At 38.2% G+C, this 18,599-nt stretch overlaps 1 protein-coding gene across 3 annotated transcripts in view; it reads left to right on the forward strand.

The window, feature by feature from the left end:
• Nucleotides 1–3,295: 3,295 nt before the first annotated feature.
• The window catches only part of IPO7 (importin 7), a 38,640-nt gene continuing 23,336 nt past the window's right edge, over nucleotides 3,296–18,599 (forward strand). The window contains exons 1-8 of one of the 3 annotated variants that reach the window (XM_086747990.1): nucleotides 3,296–3,509; nucleotides 12,277–12,358; nucleotides 13,996–14,149; nucleotides 14,513–14,671; nucleotides 15,078–15,234; nucleotides 15,865–15,954; nucleotides 16,383–16,477; nucleotides 16,564–16,648. In XM_086747990.1, coding sequence (XP_086604116.1) covers nucleotides 3,426–3,509; nucleotides 12,277–12,358; nucleotides 13,996–14,149; nucleotides 14,513–14,671; nucleotides 15,078–15,234; nucleotides 15,865–15,954; nucleotides 16,383–16,477; nucleotides 16,564–16,648 — 906 coding nt within the window. In that variant the 5' untranslated portion in view covers nucleotides 3,296–3,425. Of the gene's footprint in view, nucleotides 3,510–7,527; nucleotides 7,579–12,276; nucleotides 12,359–13,995; nucleotides 14,150–14,512; nucleotides 14,672–15,077; nucleotides 15,235–15,864; nucleotides 15,955–16,382; nucleotides 16,478–16,563; nucleotides 16,649–18,599 lie in introns of those variants that run through there. The other 2 variants (XM_086747991.1, XM_086747992.1) reach the window with 2 other exon arrangements.

The raw sequence follows: 18,599 nt of genomic DNA on the forward strand, positions 1-18,599 counted from the left end.
AGTAGAAGTAGCTCCAGGATAGCTTTGCGTGCTTGTGATTCATCTGCTTACTCCATATCCAAACTTCCTTTGGATTTGTAGGACTGGTAGGTACCTTCACATGCAAGTGTTTTTTTCCAAATTCTGGGTTGGTATTTTTAATGCTGTTGATGCAGGAATACACTTTGCATACCTGTGCAATACCACATCTGCCTTTTATGAGATAATTTGAGAATCTCAGTTCTCCCACAGCAGCCTGAGGTTGTCTACAGGTGTTCACACAAAACAAAGAACATTATCAGGCAGCTAATCTCTGCAGCATGTATACATTTTTTTTCTGTTTGGAGACCAAGAATTTAATGAGGCTTGTCCGGCTAAGGGACACATTTCTCTACAACATTAACTCCAGGGATTTAAAATTTTATTTTAAAATTAATTCTTACAACAACTCATCTATTGCATCTTGCAAGATATTTATTTATGCTTTGGTAGGATATTTTTCACCTCCTTTGTTTGCTAAACAGTTTTGTCCAAAGTCCTCATTAATTGCTGTACTGTGATGGCTAGGTTTGTCTTTTTTGTCCTGCTAATACTATACAAAGAATGCAGCACCTCTGCTGACAATGGTTCGCATCCTTTTGTGATATTCTTTGCAGCATTTTGCATAATACAAGGAGTATTATGTATAACCCATATATCATGAGCCCTTTGTCCTTTGAAGTACTTATTTTTCTTTTTAGGGAAGATATATTGTGTTTCCTAAGCTGTTGGATCAGCTTAGCATCTATGTTCTCTCTGCTTAGAGGTGTTATTGCTTTGCTCCTTTAATAAAAAGGGCATTGAGATTTGATTTTGTTATCTGTGCTGTGACATAAAAGCATGGAAAATACTCTGTTGTAACATTTTAAAATGGTATTGAATCTACAGTATTTCACCTTTTTTGACATTTTGGGCAACATCTAGAATTGGAGTGTGACTGCAGATCTGGGCAACTTAGGGAAGAACATCCTATGACATCATATCCTGAAATTATGGTACCTACTTGAGTCTTCTGGGTCCATATGTCTCCTGGGCTTATTTAGAAAGACAGACATTCATTACTGCTTCACCATTTAGTTTTATAAATGAGACAATTCATTTTCATACTTGCAATAAAAAACCCAACACGTACGTATGTAACCGGTTCGTAGGATTTCTATGCACAAAGATCACCCAGCATATGATATTTAAAAACACAACAGTATTTATTGCTCTATTATAGCCTTGCATAAGCAGTTACTACCATAAGCAGTTACAGTTCCTAGCTTAAGCAGTTACCAGCGTATTGTTTTCCCTTTATGAGAGTCTTACCACCCCGACTAAGCCGGAGACACCGCTGAGCAGGAGGATGATGATCAGCGGGGTCAGAGCAGAGAAGGGAGGTAGGCACAGCACCTTCAGGGTGTCCCCTGTTTTTTGTAGAGTGTGCTCTGGTCCTTTTCTCTCTCCCTCTGCGCTGAGCCACCTCTGTTTATACCCTCAGCAGATTCAGCGGAAGAGTACTGACCAGGTGTTGGTGCACGCGTGGCCAGCACATGCAGCAAGGCCTGCCAAGTACGTGCCCTGCTGGCTAGCAGTGGTTCCCGGATAGCAGCAACATCCTGCTCAATAACAACCCTCCTAGCTCCCCTCTCCAAGGTCGTTGTTCTCACAGCTGTGTGCAGCTTGTAATTTCCCACAGTGGTCCTACATGGACCATCACTGATATCCCTTACACAACGTAGTGCAAATCACAGTTTTTAGAATTATGTAAAAGGAAAAAAAAGATAAAAAAAAAACAATAGCAAGAGAAACTGAGGAATCCTGTTTGCAGTCCAGCAACAATCATGAAAAAGTTACTCATTTGGAAAATTTATATACAAAAGCAAGTCTGTTAAGCTGTTTCATATATGAAAAGACACTCTAGATAAACCTGAATAGTGCAGATTTTGCCAGCTGAGATGGTACTGGTTTGCCTGCCGTAGGCCATCCTCTGGGATGGTGGCCAACTGAGAGAGGATGGCCTTCAAAACCAAGCTGGCTCCATCCAGGCTACGTGTTGGGAATGGCCTGTGGCCCATGCTAACTCCACGTATGGGAAAAGTTTGCAAGACCACAAGCACAATAGGGTGGTAAAGGGAATCAAGCTTTAATGTGGCATTTCCTGAAACCAACTAAACAAGTAAAGAAACAGTGTCCTTTATGAATTTTCTAAATTGTATCACTTTTAATTTGTGTTATCTTCTATATGTATCTGCATTTCTGCTTTTCTATTTGATACGCAGGGGTTTTTTTTGTTAATGTGCCTTCATTTCAGAGTTGTTCCAGGATAGACTGTTTGGAAGACTTTTTTTCTTGATTCTATTATCTGACTGTTCAATAAACTCCTCTCACAAAAATGACTCTCAAAATTTCAAGTACATCACTGAATGTCATCCCCCAAACATGAGTCACTCTGTATACTAGTGATTAAATTTTACCAATCACTATGCACCTAACTTACAAATAGTATTGCTTATTTTATTGTGATTACTCATGTAAGTGAAACTACTTCAGGGCCTATTTAGGCTTGTAGCATAAAGCCTACAGAAGTGGCTTAGAGAGGACCAACTTAAGCAGTCCAAGTCCCCTCCAGAAATGACAGCTCTGCTAATATTGATTTGCTGACAAATTTCTGACGCATCCTCGGAATCTTTTGTTTATTTGTTTTCTGCTAAAACTAGCAGAACAAAATGCTTAAGAACTGTTTGTACCCTGTGCCTATCATAAAGCAAGCATGCCTCCAAGTCGTCCTCACCAACCATCCAAGTCCCTCCGAAAACGGGAAGCGTACGCGGTAAGAGGGGCTTTCGATAAAACAGCGGATTTCACTTAAATTCTAACGCGGCCGATGAGTTCGAGACAGAGCCGGGCAGCCCAGCCTAGCCCCCCGCTGCCACTGGCGCCTACCGCAAGGCCGCCGTCGCCTTCAGGCCCTCTCCGCCGGCCAGCGCTGCTGCCCCAAATACAATACCCACCCCCGCGGTAGCGGGCCGAGCACTGAGCCCTTACGCGGAACGGGAACCGAGCGGCGGACCCCTCTCCATCCGTCCATCCTCTCAGCGTGCGATGGCGGCAGCGCGACCTCCCTACAAAGTGCGCCCCCCGCCTGCCGCTTAGGTTTGGCGGGGCGGGCGGCGGCTGGGGGCGCGGCGGCGGCCATTAGACTACAGGTCCCGTAGTGCCCCGCGGAGCGGAGGCGGGGCGCGGGCAGCGGAAGAAGCGCCGCTCCCTGGTGGCGGCGGCGGGTAGCTCTATCCGGGCCTTTGGCGCTTTCCCTTCCTTTCGCGCCGGTGGCCGCTGCGAGGCGGCGGGTCCATGTGCACGCGGCGCGGCGCGGCCCCGGCTTTTGCCCTCCGCCTCCTCCTCTTCCCCCCGCCGCCGCCACCATGGACCCTAACACCATCATCGAGGCCCTGCGGGGTACCATGGATCCAGCGTTGCGGGAGGCCGCCGAGAGGCAGCTTAACGAGGTGAGGGCGCCGGCAGGCCTGGGCCGGGGCCGCGGCCGCTGTGATAGTGGAAATCGCGGATGGGGAGGGCGGCGCGGGCGGCGGGGTCAGAGCAGGCCCGCGTGAGGGGGAAGCGGGGCAGCGGCAGTGGGAAGGGGCTGAGGGCGCGGGGAGATGGGGCTGAGGAAAAACTATCCCCCTTGCTATCCCCGCCTCCCCCCTCCCGCTCCCTCAGCCCCGTCTCCCCGCGCCGTCGGCCCCTTCCCGCCTCCCTGGTGTCACGGCGGGTGCAGGCTGGGCCCGACCGCCCGACTCGCATTGTCCCCGGCACATGGCAGTCGAGCCTCCGGCCAGGGCCAGGCCATGCCGTACCGGGCGGGGCTGCTCAAGGCGTGGGGGGATTAACAGCAGAAAGCTGTCGGCACTGGGGAGGTGGCCCCTGTTGCCTTTCCTGTCGGTAGCAAATTATCTCCATTGTCTTCCTGCTCAGCCAGGGAAGGGGTAGTCTATAGAGGGATGTTTAAAATCGGCAGTGGCGCAAGCCCCCAGTGGCTCAGAGGCTGGACTCAATCCTGCCTGGGACTGTCTAAGGACAGTCTTTGGATGTGGTAGCAAGACCCATATCACTTTGTAAGTAGTGCAGCCTGTTAGCATAAGAGTGTCCTGGACTGAGTTCAGAAATAAATTTGATAGCCTGGAGTTGCTTGGTGTTTGTACAAATCCTTTGGACTCCGAATTTGGCAGCGCTGATGAGGTAAGTGTGCTTTCTGGGTGTAGTACCGACACGTGCCCAAGAGGCAGGGGAAGACAACCCAGATATGTCATCTGCTTAGACTATATTAACGTGTCATACTGGGATATAACAAAACCATCAGGTCTTAGTTCCATAGGTTTCAGTTTTGGAAAAAGCTTATATTTTTGTTCAACTTAACTCCACTTAGTAGGTGAAAACTTTTCTTTATTGATGAGACACAGACACAGGACTCTTAAACATTTTGGAAAAAAGATATTTTGGTGTCAGAGATGAGGTGGTAGCTTGATGAAAGAGGCAAAGGGTAAGCCTGTGTGGCAGCTCTTGTGGTACACTTAGTTGACCCTTTCTACACACATTTTTCTTTGTTGCTGTTAAGCAGACTTCAGGCCTGACAAAGTACATTTAATGTAACAGATGCTCAGCAGAGCTTAGATACAGGTGTGCCAAATGTTCTGCTGGCGGTAGAGAAATTTTCAGAAACTAAATGTATAGCTTCTCATATTAGAAAAAAGTGTGATTAAGCTGAATTCCTGGATATCATTTAATAAGTGAATGACAAATATTAGATAAAATTAAATAGCTGTAAAACTACGCAGTGTTTAATTGAGATTTATATAAAGTAATTGGTTATCTTTTCCATATACTTTAGTAGAAAGTATTTTAGTGTTTCTTATTTAAACCAAAGCTGAAAAGAATGTAATTGCTGATAAGAACAGTAATATACAAGAAATCTTAAGCTGGCTCCAAAATGCATTTTTTTTTTCTGTTCTATGCATGTCAATATCTATATATAGTAACTGGCTTGAAATCTATTTTAGCTATTTTCTGCAGGTATTGAATTGCTGAACCTGCAGGAAATTGCATTCTCTGCCAGTCGGGATCTTCAGCAAATGGCTAACTCGGTTGCCTGAAGAATCATGCTCACCAGCAACTGGCTTTTTTTCACACTTTTGAATTAAAACAGCGTGGTCTGTCATGTATTACACAAGTATTAAAATGGTATAAAATCCAAATATTTGTGCCCCTTTAAAAACACCACACATAATTGAACCACTGTATAGGAATTCTGTATTATTGGAAATGTAGCCTCACTGATCTTTCACAGACCTTTTGACATTAAAATAATTGTTAAACCCTAAATCTACAAGCACTCATACATTTACATAGTTTGTCACATAAATGGTCTTAGTTTTGCATAGGTTTATTGAAGTCAGTTATGCATTTGCTTGCAGGATACTGGTCTAAATTTGTTAACTGTTAGGACAATTTTGTTACCGGTTAATATTTTGGTTTGGGTGTGGGGGTCTCTTTCTCTCTAAAGATGAAATTATACAGCAGTGAATGCTGTTCTTGCATGTGGTCAGGCACACACAAATGTTTTTTTAATTACATTTAATAGTTGTCCTTGGTTGACCTTTTAGTTTACCTTTAATTTGTTTGAAGTGTCTCTTTTGAGCTGATGAGACTAGTTTTCAGTAGAATGATCATTTTACCTTATTAGAAAAGAAGGTACTTCAGTCGGTAATTGATATTCCTAATTGATGGAAGAGTTAAATATCTAGATCTGTCTTCATCATACCCTATCAATCAACAAAGTTTTCACTTACTGGAGAAGGGAACCAGTGTGATTCTTGATTTGTCCAGGCTTTGTTATTTTTCCTTTGACTTTGGCTAAATCATTAATTGTTCTATGCTTTATTTTTTCTTTTACTCAGTTTTATCAGGTTATATTGCCTGCACATAAAATGCTGGGAGTTGATACATGCTATTAAAAAAAAAAAAGCCGATATCTCAGTCTCTTTGGCTTTACTTTCCTCGCTTTGAAAATAAGTTATAGGAAAGGATACCACTAGCTCTTGTCTGACAGCTTCTCACGTAATTTCCAGCTGATGATGTGTCCTGAGGTGTTTGCCCATCTCTGTCCCTGTCTTACAGGGGAAAGCTGTGTTTTACAAGAACTTAGAACCAGACTTTTCAAGTAAGCCACTGGAAAAGCAGGAAGATGTTGCATTTTGAAACAGTTTTTGTACTGCATATATGAAGTGTTTCCCAGAAATGGTGATGAAAGATATTTTTAACTATGCAGCTATGGAGTGACACTCTCAAAATAATACACAGTGTTGTTTCATCTTTTAATATCAACATATTTATAAAGGTGCACTTGCTAGATAATATTTTATTTGTAGATTTCTTCTTTGTAATTCCAGGGAATTTGTAATTTAACTGTTATGTTTGCCCTGTAAGTATATCTGATTAACCCCAGTCCATATGAGCTTTTAAGACATCTTTTTAGACTAACAATCCAATTTTTGTGTCTGAGTATGTTTAAAAAAACCAAAAATCCTAATAACTCATAATTTTTTAAAGTTGAAGCTTAACAGTTTGTTTAAGAGCACGTTATCCTGTTGCTCTACTTAAAAAGTGCCTTTCAGAAGTTACATTTAAGCTTTTTTTTTTGTGTTCTAAGCAACAAGGAAAGGAAAAATGCTTTAGCTTGTTGGCTAGTCAGCATAGCATGCTGTTGGTTTAACAGAATGCAGTAGAGCCTATTTCAGTGTCTTTCATTGCCTGCTTAATTGATGCAAATATCAGAATGATGAAATGATTCAATTAAATTATTGGACTCTTAACTACTGAAAGTTTTGGAGTGAAAGGTTGTCAAAGGGAAAAAAGCAAGTTGCTTATTACACAGAGCCTTTCACTCAGAAATTTCCAAATGCTGAAATGCTATGTGTTGGATACTTTGGGGTGGGTATTTATAGTGGTATCCCCATCTTCAGTTTTTTTTTTAACCTTTTCTAACATGATCTTCATGTACAACACCTATGGCTATATATTGTGGTGTGAGTAAGAACAAGAACAGAGCATGAGTTTCCTGGCTCTGATTATCAGATCGTGAGTTCTTTTCTAAAGTTGTTAGTATGACATTTTACTGAAAGTACTTGATTATTTTCACTTCCCTTATTTTCCATCTATCTATTTTAGTATGCGCTAGATGAGAGATACTTTGGGAAAAGATGATTTTAAATTGTATATATGCCGGTCCAACACCAGAAATCCCCTTGGAGGCAGTAAGGAACCAAGGGAGTTTTGTCTTCGTTAGGAAGAAGTTACATTCTTGATCCATGTTAACCAGTACAAGGTAAAGTCCTAGCATACAGGATGACTTGCCACTTTCTCATGACTTAGCAAGTAGTTACTTTGTGAGCTTAGCTAGCCTTTGCTAAGAGCATATTCCTTTTTTCTCTGTGAACAGAAGAGCAATAGGCTTCAGAACTTGCAGGCACTATTCTGATGAAATGAGCATCAAGGATGTTTGCAAGATCTGATAAGCATGTATGTATTTTTTGTGGCCTCTAAACTGGATTTACATATACATTGTAGCTGAGTAACAGGAGGCAGAACTAGCTTGCAAAAAACCTGAGGTGAGAATGACTTCCACACCTGCTGAGCTCTTAAAAAACAGAGTGCTATAGGGCAGTTTGCTGATTCAGCATGGCCTTACAGTTCCAGATCTTACCTTTCTATAAAAGCCAGACTGTTTCATCTCAGTGTAATAGCTGTGTTCACCTAGTCCTGTTATAGTCTAGATCAAAAACTGCATGTAGACTTTTTTTTTTTCAAAATTGGAATGTCAGAGATGCATTGAATTAGTATTTTTTCCAGCTCCTTTAAAAATAAATTTAAGCTTTTATTTAAATTTATGCTCCTTTGAATAACTATAAAAATAATCTAGGGTTCTAGTTCAGCAACATACAGTAAATATTACCCTTCCAGTTTGCTTTTTTAGTAACAGTAAAGGAGGTACCTATAGTACTGTTTCTGTTGCAGTTCGCCAAGTTCTTAATGTCTAAGAGGAATGCACAGAGGGCTTTTTACCTGAGATGAAGCTTGTTTTTATCATTCAGTAGCCTGCAAGTTTTGTGTAAGGTATTAATAATTCTAGTATTAAAGATGAATGTAACTGACTTAAGTGGCTATCATTACTGGGGATGAAGTGCTTTTCCACATCATAATTAACTGTTGATTGTTCATATGCCATGAACTGGTCTTTTTACTGTTAACTTCAAACTTCATTTATATTTCAGATTATGTAGCTGGTATGACACTTGAGAAAAGTGTGGTTTAGCATATGGCTAACAAACTGCTGAGAAAACTGCAATGAAATATGCAAAAAGACTGTATGATCTGGAACAGTGATTGATATTAACAGATAGTAGTGTAGCGTTTGTGGTCTGATATAATACATTCCTCAGCTAGCGAGGCTGCATAGCAAAGATTACTCTTGGGAAAAGTCCCTGAATTCTTTGGCTCTTAGACAACAAAGTCATAGCAGTGACACCACATTGGAGGATTTGTAAGGGGGAAGGACTTGAAATGAGGTGGTGTGTTTTTGTTTTGTTTTTGTTTTTTTTTTCCTAAATGTTGAGTTATGTGCTGGGAAACAGACTTTGACAGAACCTTTTTTTTTTAGCTATGATTGTAGCTTCCTAAATGTAATATTTATTTTTAAAGGGTGTTTGTAAACAAGGAGCAAGAGGATAAAAGACAAAGTTTTACCAATGTCAAAACTTCATGAAGTTGTAGAAATTGTTTCTATTCTCCACACAGTTTAGAGTATGTGATAGCAACCATTGTGAAATCCTGATTTTAATTCTCTCATGCTGAAGCCATGGGAATTCTGTGTAGAATGATGCTACTCACCAGTGGCTTTCACTGCAGTGGCATTAGCACACCCGATTCGTCTGGAGACTGGAGCACGGGAGGGCCAGCAGAATCCTCTACATTCAGATAGATTCCTGATAGACCTTTAATGAGTCTTCATTTGCACCTTACCTTTCGTATAGCAACGTATTCTGCCTAATCTCGTGCAGTAAAACCAAAAGTCAGTATTTGTGTAGAGTATGTACCTAAAATAGGTGTGTTTTTTTTATTTGGTTGGGTTTTTTTTTTCAGTGCTGTCAGTGAAGAGGAACATGATGTCCAGAGAGACAGCCGTCTTTGGAGAGTAAAAGTACTAAAAATTAAAATAGCTGAAAAGGATGTGTGTTCAGTATTTTATAATGCTGATCCAAAAGTGGCACCTGTGTGGTGTCTTATTTTAAGTTCAGTTGGGTTTGGTTTTTTTTTTTTGGATGCCAATAAAACATTGGATGTTCTTTTTAATAGGTTATTGTAGTACCTGGGGTTTTATTTGACCATTCAGTACACACATGCCTTCATGTAGCTGTCCTTAGTCCTCCCCCAGTTTCAATTTCTCTGGAATTACCTTCGTTTCAGTGGCTTGAAAAGGGGTTCGTTGTAAAGAGTTTGGAGGTCCTTTATATTCTATATAGAATGCATGGAAGTGTTAATGTGGTTCTGTGTGAACTTAGTTATAAAATTAATGTATTGAGGAGGCTTTATTTGGAAAGAACAAGTTCTTTTACTTATGCTACCTTGTATTAAAAGCAGAAATTATTTCTAGTCTGAATCTCTGCTTTGAACCACTAAAGGTGATAAAGTAGATCATCCTCGTGGCTGATTGGTGTCTGATGCTTGGGATGTTAATAAGGATAATATTTGTAAGATTTAGGAAAAAAAACAAGATAGATGTTTTAGTCCTATCCTTTAAAATGTATTATAGTTCAAAGGTTCCAGTGAAAATATATTGATCCTACATACTAATATAATCGATGTTTCTAGGGAGCTTCTGTAGCTTGCTACAGTCACAGGCTCAGTCCTGACTCTTTTTTTAGGAAGAAAATACAATTCTTTGGTATTTCATTAAATTCCAGTGTGTTGCAGTTTTGTACACTGCTTTTTTTTTTTGTTGCTTTTTGCTTTTAAGATGCAACATTTTTGTATTTAATTTATGTTGTTATTCCCATTAGTTCCTTGATAGTTATTAAGCAATTTTAATGTTTTTTATAGAAATTTACAATTTTTATTAAAAGGATAGTTATCATTTATAATGAAAAAGGGAAAGTAATACTTTGTTTAAAAAGTTCTAGGATTGAATGCTTTTCAGTTTCTAAACAAGAAATACATTGCAAGTTTTCACTATTGAAAAGGTAATTGTGAAGTTTATGGTACTCATTGTGGAAAGACATCACTTTGTACTTCTAAGTCCATTTCATGCAGACTTATTCGTAGGTGAGTTAAAGGTTACTGAAACTGAAACTTTTCTTCAGCAAGTTCGTAATAACACACCTAAGTACAGGAGTACTTCTGCTTACATTAATGTTAGGCATATAAATTAATACTGTACTGAATTAGGGTCTACTGTCATTTGGTATGTGTTTCAGGAGACGTGTCTGTTAATGTTACTTAAGAGAAGAAGGAACTTAATGGACCTGCAGCTGTAGTAGAAATTAATACCAACAAGTAAATTTTATTTAAAATTTATTTATTCAGCCATTACTTGACAGTTGAAAGCAAATACATTTTTATCTAAAAATGTATCTACTTCTTCAGGACTTTGGGGATATTGGAGGGACGTGGATCAGAAAGATGCGTGCTCACATTGCAGTGTCAGTTACTCCTAGTTCATCAAAACATGCTTTACAAATAAACATTTCAGACCAGATTCCAGTGTTGCCCCTGTGGGTTTTTAGTGCACAGGATGAATATGTACAACAATGTTCTGACATATCAAAAGAGCTCTTTGTCCTACTAAAAGAATAGGAAGATAGTTTCTGATTGTTTCTCTTTATGATGTTAATTGTCTCTGTTACTTCAGCAGAGCAAATAAATTGATTTGGGCAAATAGATAGTAATTTCAATGGTTTTCAAAGTATTAATTTATTAGCTTTATGTAGGGAGTAATAAACTGAGTAACAATAGGAGTTTTCCAAAGAGTTTAATAGGCTAAGTTATGTAGATGTCTGCAGTTGTCTTTGATAGAAGTGCTGCAAAAACCGTATGAAAGAATACTGATATGTCAGTGAAGATAAAGCGGAAATGTATCTTAGCAATTTGAATCATGGAGTAATTAGGTTAGAAGGGACCTCTGCAGATCATCTGGTCTAGCCCCTAGAAGCAAAGCTGTTTCGAAGTTAGATGAGATAGGTCAGGACTTGTCCAACTGAGTTCTTAGTATCTCAAAAGGACAAGGTCCCACAACTTCTGTGGACAGGCTGTTCTAGACCTTGACTTGAATTTTTTCCTTTTGTAAAATAGCAATTTTCCACACTGTGGCTCATGTCCATTGACTTGTGACCTTGAGGAAAATTATAAAAAGTAGTGTTAGTTTTTAAGGATTACAATTCACTTTTCCCAGGGAAGTTAATGTGTCAAGTTTTTGATGCTTAGGAGAGGTGGGTAAAGGATGCTATGATGTTAGTTTCTTCATATTGAAAATACGATATAGCTTTAGTGTACCAATGACGTTACTTATTCTTGTAAGAAAAAAAATTAGTTTTCTTTGTAACTGAACTCTTGCAGCTCCTTGCAAAGTTGTTACTCTCTGGATGTCCCTTTATTTAGATCTCCATACAGTTGGTTTGCTGTTGTATAGTTATGCTGACAGTTGCAGCAGTAATGCATACATGGTCACTTGAAGCTGTTTTTTTCAGAAAGATGAACTGTGAGTTGGACAGGCTTGCTTAAGGATGGGCTTAGTTTTAAAACACTTTTGCCATCTATTTCTTAGATTATTATATAATTAATTCATACCTCGTTAAAGGTCACTGTAAACTTGCTGCACTTGTGATTTCTGGCTATTTAGATATTCTTTCAAGAAGTGTTTGTTCTGAATGAAGAACATGTTTGGTGACTGTAAAAGGATGATTCCTGAAGTCTCTTTAATGATTTCTTCAACTCAATTACCTTAAATGGTAGGGTTTTTCCTCTCCCATGTTGTCTTCAAAATACAGTGAGCATGAAACTTTGGAATGCTTTGCTTCATTAGCTGACTACTGTGAAACTGTCTGAATTGTTGGTATTCTATTGATTGCATTATATCATTATAAATATATTGTAGAACCTAATGAGAGTATTCTAAAACTTAACAAACTATGACTAAATAATATTATTTCCCCCCCTCCCCTACAGGTGCATAAGTCAGTGAACTTTGTTTCAACCCTGCTTCAGATCACTATGTCCGAGCAACTGGACTTACCAGTAAGACAGGCAGGCAAGTTTTCAAATCTTTTTTCATTGTATCTACTTTAATGGTGCACACACACAAGTACATATACAGATACTGTTAAAGAATTCTAATGATTCTAATCTCAAATATTCAACTTTTGAGAGAGTTGCTCAATCATCATGAACTGTATCTGGCACTATACACTGAATAAAGAAGACAGAAAGAAAAGGCAACTGGCTGTTCAGTGATTGCTGCTTTTTAATGGATAGTAGTCTTTGGGGAAACAATGGTTTATGATGCTAGTACATTTGGTCCAAGGAGATAATTTAACCTTGTACTAATAATACTAATGTTTCTAAACATTTTAAGTGGAAGAAAACAAATTATATCTTTTGGAACCCTGCTGATTTGCACATGAGCCATCAGTAAAATTGGATATTGAGTATTAGCAACTCCAAACATCACCTTAAAGCTGCTATAATTACTCGATAGAGGTTTCTAATACTTCAGTGTTTTTTCTGACAGTTCAGGAAGTGTAATCTCAATCACTTGTTTGAATCTTCCATGTAGTAGACTATTCTAAGTTGTAGCACAAGCCTAACTTGTATTTTTATCGTACCGCTTGGGGATACCATTGAGATGATGACTCAAAAAAGTTACTGCTTGACATGTTATACATGCAAGAAAAGGGGGAAGTTTGAAAACAGCCTCCGAAAATTCACCCTCAGTGTAAGCCAATTAAAAACCAAAGCAGTCTGTAGAATGGAGACAACTCATACAACACATAGCTTACAAACAGTGCATGATTTGCAAAGGAATTAATGGCATGATAAGTCCTACCGAGGACAGATTACAGTCTGCATCACTTGAGTCTTGTAGTAGCACATATCTGCTGAAAGTTTCTTGCCTTTGCTGACCCTTTCAGGAACCCTTTGGTTTCTGAATCTTCGGAAGTTGCATATGAAATTTGGGAAGAGAAATTGCTTTATCTATTTTACATAGAATTAGGTTAATAGTAACTTTGCTACTAGTTTGTCATTTGAGATTTCCTGTTGCATTTTGTAAGTCCTTTTCTTTCCAAGTGCTGTAATGTCTATTCTGCCACATAAGCAGTTTGGATTTGGTTGTCAAATGATAAATGCAGGCATTTGTGCCAGCAGCCCTATTGCTATAAAGTGCTGTGGCCTATAACCTTGGTATGAAGGAGCTTTGTTTCTCTTTAGCATTTGCTCCGGTATCATAAACTTACTTTTTTTTTTTTTTTTTTTTTTTTTTTACTTACAAGGGATGTTCTAGATTGTAATTAGTATTGATCAGCTTTGTTTTAATAAAAATACTGAGAAAATAATTACAGAGGATTTTTCAGAAGTGTGTTGCTAAAGTGTTCCACAACTATTTTTCTGTAGCATGGATAAAAGGCTTACATTTAGTATTTTATATGAAAACACATTCTTTACAGAACTAAAAATACATACATCATGATAGATGGGGTAAAAGTATCAACCTAGTAAGTTATTAGGTTAATAATGTGCATGGTTTATATATTTTGATTTTTCTACTCAGAAGTGGTCAATGAATTAGTCATTTCAATCAATTTTGTTCTGAATAGATTTGTTTGCAATATGCGTGTTTGTTTTGTACTTTGAATGGCTGTCAGCTGATTTGCCACTTTTCCCTCACAGGGGTTATCTACTTGAAAAATATGATAACTCAGTATTGGCCAGATCGTGAAACTGCACCAGGAGAGATTCCACCTTACTCCATCCCAGAAGAAGATAGGCACTGTATTCGTGAAAATATTGTAGAAGCCATTATTCACTCTCCTGAGCTGATCAGGTACGCAGTTTTAACCTGTTCATGAATTAGCTGTGGTTTCTGACTGTTGGGTTTCCTGTTTTTCTTTTTTTTTTTTTTTCGGCTTCACTAAGATGACATGCATGCTAAGCATCATTGTCATACACTGCGTATCCTAAGGACAGAATTAATGTAGATGGAAAAACAGCTTTCAGCTTGTGCAGCATGTAGAAATTTAAAGTTTCTCAAATGGAGAATATTAAGCAGAAAATACAGAACCTAAATCTTCTAAACAAAACATGAAATAAGTCTTAAGTTTGGGCAATATTAGATGTCTCAACACCACGGAAACATTATTAAACTAATAGTAGTAACTTATGTAATCAATGTGCATTTGATTTCTAGAGTACAGCTTACTACGTGCATTCACCATATTATCAAGCATGATTATCCTAGTCGCTGGACTGCAGTTGTGGAGAAAATTGGATTTTATCTTCAGTCTGACAACAGTGCTTGTTGGCTTGGAATTCTTCTTTGTCTTTATCAACTTGTGAAAAACTATGAGTAAGTTTTTTCTACCATATAAACTAGCAGAATTAATATCTTCGTGTGTATTTTTTGTATTCTGTGTGTATATTGTAAGCATGTAGAATTGCTCATCCATGTTGCATTCCATGCAAATCTGTGTTGGCAGGAGTGCATTACCAGCAGAAAACTAATGCAGATATATAATGGAGTAATGGATGCTCAGCAGATTTCTAATTTGCCTTTTAACCGTAATGTTGTCTGGCTATAGCTTTATTTCAAATTCTGTGACACAAAATGCCTAGGGTTTTGTTTTTTCTTTTTAAATCATATGTTGTTATAAACTGTAATATAACCTACTTGTGTCTCCACTGGGGAAAGGTGGACTTTGAAAATTCAAAAGCTACCAGAAAGATTTACAAAACTAGTTTGCTTTTATCTAAAGGTACAAGAAACCAGAAGAGCGGAGTCCTTTGATAGCTGCAATGCAACACTTTCTACCAGTTCTGAAGGATAGTTTCATTCAGCTCTTGAGTGATCCATCTGATCAGTCTGTCCTCATCCAGAAACAGATCTTCAAAATATTTTATGCCCTTGTCCAGGTAAAAAATAAACTTTGTATATACTTGGTCAGTAATTTAATTTAAAGCATTATGCTTTTCCTTAAAATAGGTAATGACAGAAATATTAACAATATTAGATTACATCTGTGTAAGTTTCCCTACTACTCAACTGTGGTATGAATCACAGGGTTTTTGTACGCTTGATTGTGCTGTGCTTTTACTTTTGTACAGTGCTGTTCCTGGTTGGCATTAGATAAACTTATGCATGCCATCCTCTAAGGTAGAGCCTTTGCTAGAAAACTGATTAGAAAATCAGTTTTCTAATGACAGATTGTAGAGGCCAGCCTACATAGAATTTCGGGGGTAAATGCAGCAGTTTGGAATTAAGCTGTTAAGATGGTGTTAATTGCTTCAGAAATTAGTGTAACATCCATTTAAGTAGTGTCTCTGCATTGCATAAGCAGAATGAATTGAAGTGAAGACCTCTAGCACCTTTGAGGATATTGACTAGGTTGTGTTAAGTTCTTTAACTTAGGTTTCCTAGTCATCTGCTAATCTTCATAGTAGCAAAGCATAGACAAAGATTTAAGAGCTAAAATTCAAACTGTGAAAGTAACTTCATTTTCAGATTGCTTTATAATACATTTATTTTGCCTTTTTTTAAATAAGTACACATTACCTTTGGAGTTGATAAATCAGCAAAACCTGACTGAATGGATAGAAATCCTGAAGACTGTTGTCGATAGGGATGTACCAGCTGTAAGTGGCTTTTGACTATTTCTGCCTTCCAGCTTATATATTTTTCATTCATTAGAATGTTAAAAAGTTTGCCTTTTTATTTCTGCATTCTTTTTTCTCAATAGATGCCAAGAAAACAAATTTTAAAGCTAAATAGCGTGTTTTAAACAGACTAGACAGATTTTGAAAATATGTACCTTCTATGGGAGCTCTGTTGTTGTCAAATTATAGCACAAATTACTTTGGCTTCTTGTTTCAAGAATTTGTTGGCCACTTATGCAGCATATATAATGAGATTTATTTTGAGATATGCCATACTTCTTATTTCTATTAAATTAGAAGTGCAAATGGCAGATTAAAAACAAAATATGCTGTATAATTGTTCACATTACATGTAATTTGAACTCTTTGTGAATAGTTGATAATCTTTTTTTCTCCCTCCCCTAAAGGAAACCCTTCAAGTTGATGAAGATGATAGACCTGAGTTGCCGTGGTGGAAATGCAAGAAGTGGGCTTTGCATATCTTGGCTAGACTTTTTGAGAGGTATTTTGTCTTCCATAATTAAAACAAATACTCAAGTCAAGAATATTGCTGCACCCTTCAGTTTGCATACTTGTTTCTACTTCTAGGTATGGAAGCCCTGGTAATGTTTCCAAGGAGTACAGTGAGTTTGCTGAAGTGTTCCTGAAGGCATTCGCTGTTGGTGTTCAGCAAGTAAGAAACACTGAATATGGGGAATATTAGGATAAGTTCAGAGTTAGTAATGTTTTCTTTTTTAATTATTTTCTGAAAAGGCTTCTTGCTCTTCTTCACAATTGGTTATTGTGTTTGTTTGTTTTTAAGCACACTGGTATGAAAAGCACTGACATCTGTGGATTAAAAGGAAAGAATTATTTTAAAAAAATATTAATTTGCTATTGTCCTGATTTTGGCAGGGATGGAGTTAATTTTCCTCTCAGTAGCTGGTGTGTTTTGGATCTGGTGTGTGAAGAATGTTGATAAAACACCCTGATGATACCAGTTGTTGTGAATGAGACCAAGGACACTGTCCTGCTTTCCAAGTCTCACTAATTTGCAGATGCAGGAAGCTGGGAGAAAGACAGACAGAATAATTGTCCCAAACTGGCCAAAGAGAGTATTCCATGCTATAAACATCATGCTCCGTATATAAGTGGGGGCTGGCCAGACTGGGTATCTGCCTTCCTGGCATCCATCTTTCTCTCTTGTTTTGCTAGCATCGTTCCCTCTACTGGGGAACGATGGCTCCTTTTTGCTCCTTTGCTCGCTGCTCAGTTTTGTTTCCATGATTGCTGCTCAGGACAGGCTGTATCGGTCATTGGGACATTGGGTGGTGAGAAAACATATATTGTTCACTTTGTATATTTTTAATATCCTTATATTCTGTTATTATTGTAGTTTTTCCTTGTTATTTTAGTAAATTGTCTTCATCTCTACCAGCAAGTTTTCCTTCCTTCCCAATTCTCTCCCCTATCCCACTGGGAAGGGAGGGGGAGAGTGAGTGAGAAACTGTGTGATAATTCGTGCTAAACCATCACAGCTATGTAGGACAATCCACTGAAGATAGCCTATGCAGCACTGATAAATCTGTAGAGTAAATGCTCTCATCTCACAAGCCCTCAGATGAGCTTCACATAAATGCTATCAATTTTTCTCTTTCTGGAAGTGATAGGTATAATATTTATATGGTGGTGTTCACCTTCTTACCTTCCGTTTTAACTCTGATATAGTTCTTTTTTTACTCAAATTCAGCAAATACTGAGCTTTCTAGCCTTCTGCAAAAGCCTGATCAAGCAGAGGCTCTCTTACAAATAGATAATTCTGATTGTCACTTCCCACTTCATGTCTCTGTTTGGGGGTTGCCACTTCTACAGGGTCTGTTATACACAAAGCATGTTCTGCGCTATAGCAGTTTCTAACCTGATATATCAATGTTATGCCAGACTATCCTTGATTTATCTTTATTGGAGTAACTTCATAATCCAGATAGTTCTACCACATGTCGGCCATCTACATGTTTTGTTGAAGGGACAAAATGGATTGGTGGGGCAGGAATTGCCATCTGCCTCTCTTGCAGTGCGCATTTAAAGTCAGTAATTTGAACTAGCGAACAAATTGCCATGAATATTGGGAAATTCTTGGATCTAATTCTCATCTTCTGGCTGTACTGCTGACTTCTGTTCTTTTGAAATAAGTTTATTTATAAAAAAATTGAGTTATTATTGTAAAATTTCCTTGTATTGGCTTATAAATCTGTTTAATATAAAGTTATTAGGTTGTAAATGTAAATAGACTGAAATTTATGAAAATTTCACAGAGCAGAATGTTTTCTTTGAAGCCTTTATTTTAATCAGGAGAAGAGCAGTTCTTAGTTCAGTTTCAGTTTTCTTATTTTTCATTCCTAATGAAATTATAATGAAGTACAGGACTTCAAAAGAGGAAAAATAGGGAAAGTGTCCTAAACACATGTTTTTTGAAGGTTGTCCAAAGTATTGAAAGGGAAAAGAACATTTGTCACATTGAGTGTTAGGAAATGTATCCCCACATTCTACTTGGAAAAGTGGAGTCAGCATCACCTTCTGAGGTGCTTAGCTGTCAGCTGTAGATGATGTCAGACAGATAATTATTGCATTTTTTTTAAGACCTT

Source organism: Chlamydotis macqueenii, chromosome 5, assembly GCF_036417535.1.
Source record: "Chlamydotis macqueenii isolate bChlMac1 chromosome 5, bChlMac1.mat, whole genome shotgun sequence".
Classification (NCBI taxonomy): Eukaryota; Metazoa; Chordata; class Aves; order Otidiformes; family Otididae; genus Chlamydotis; species Chlamydotis macqueenii.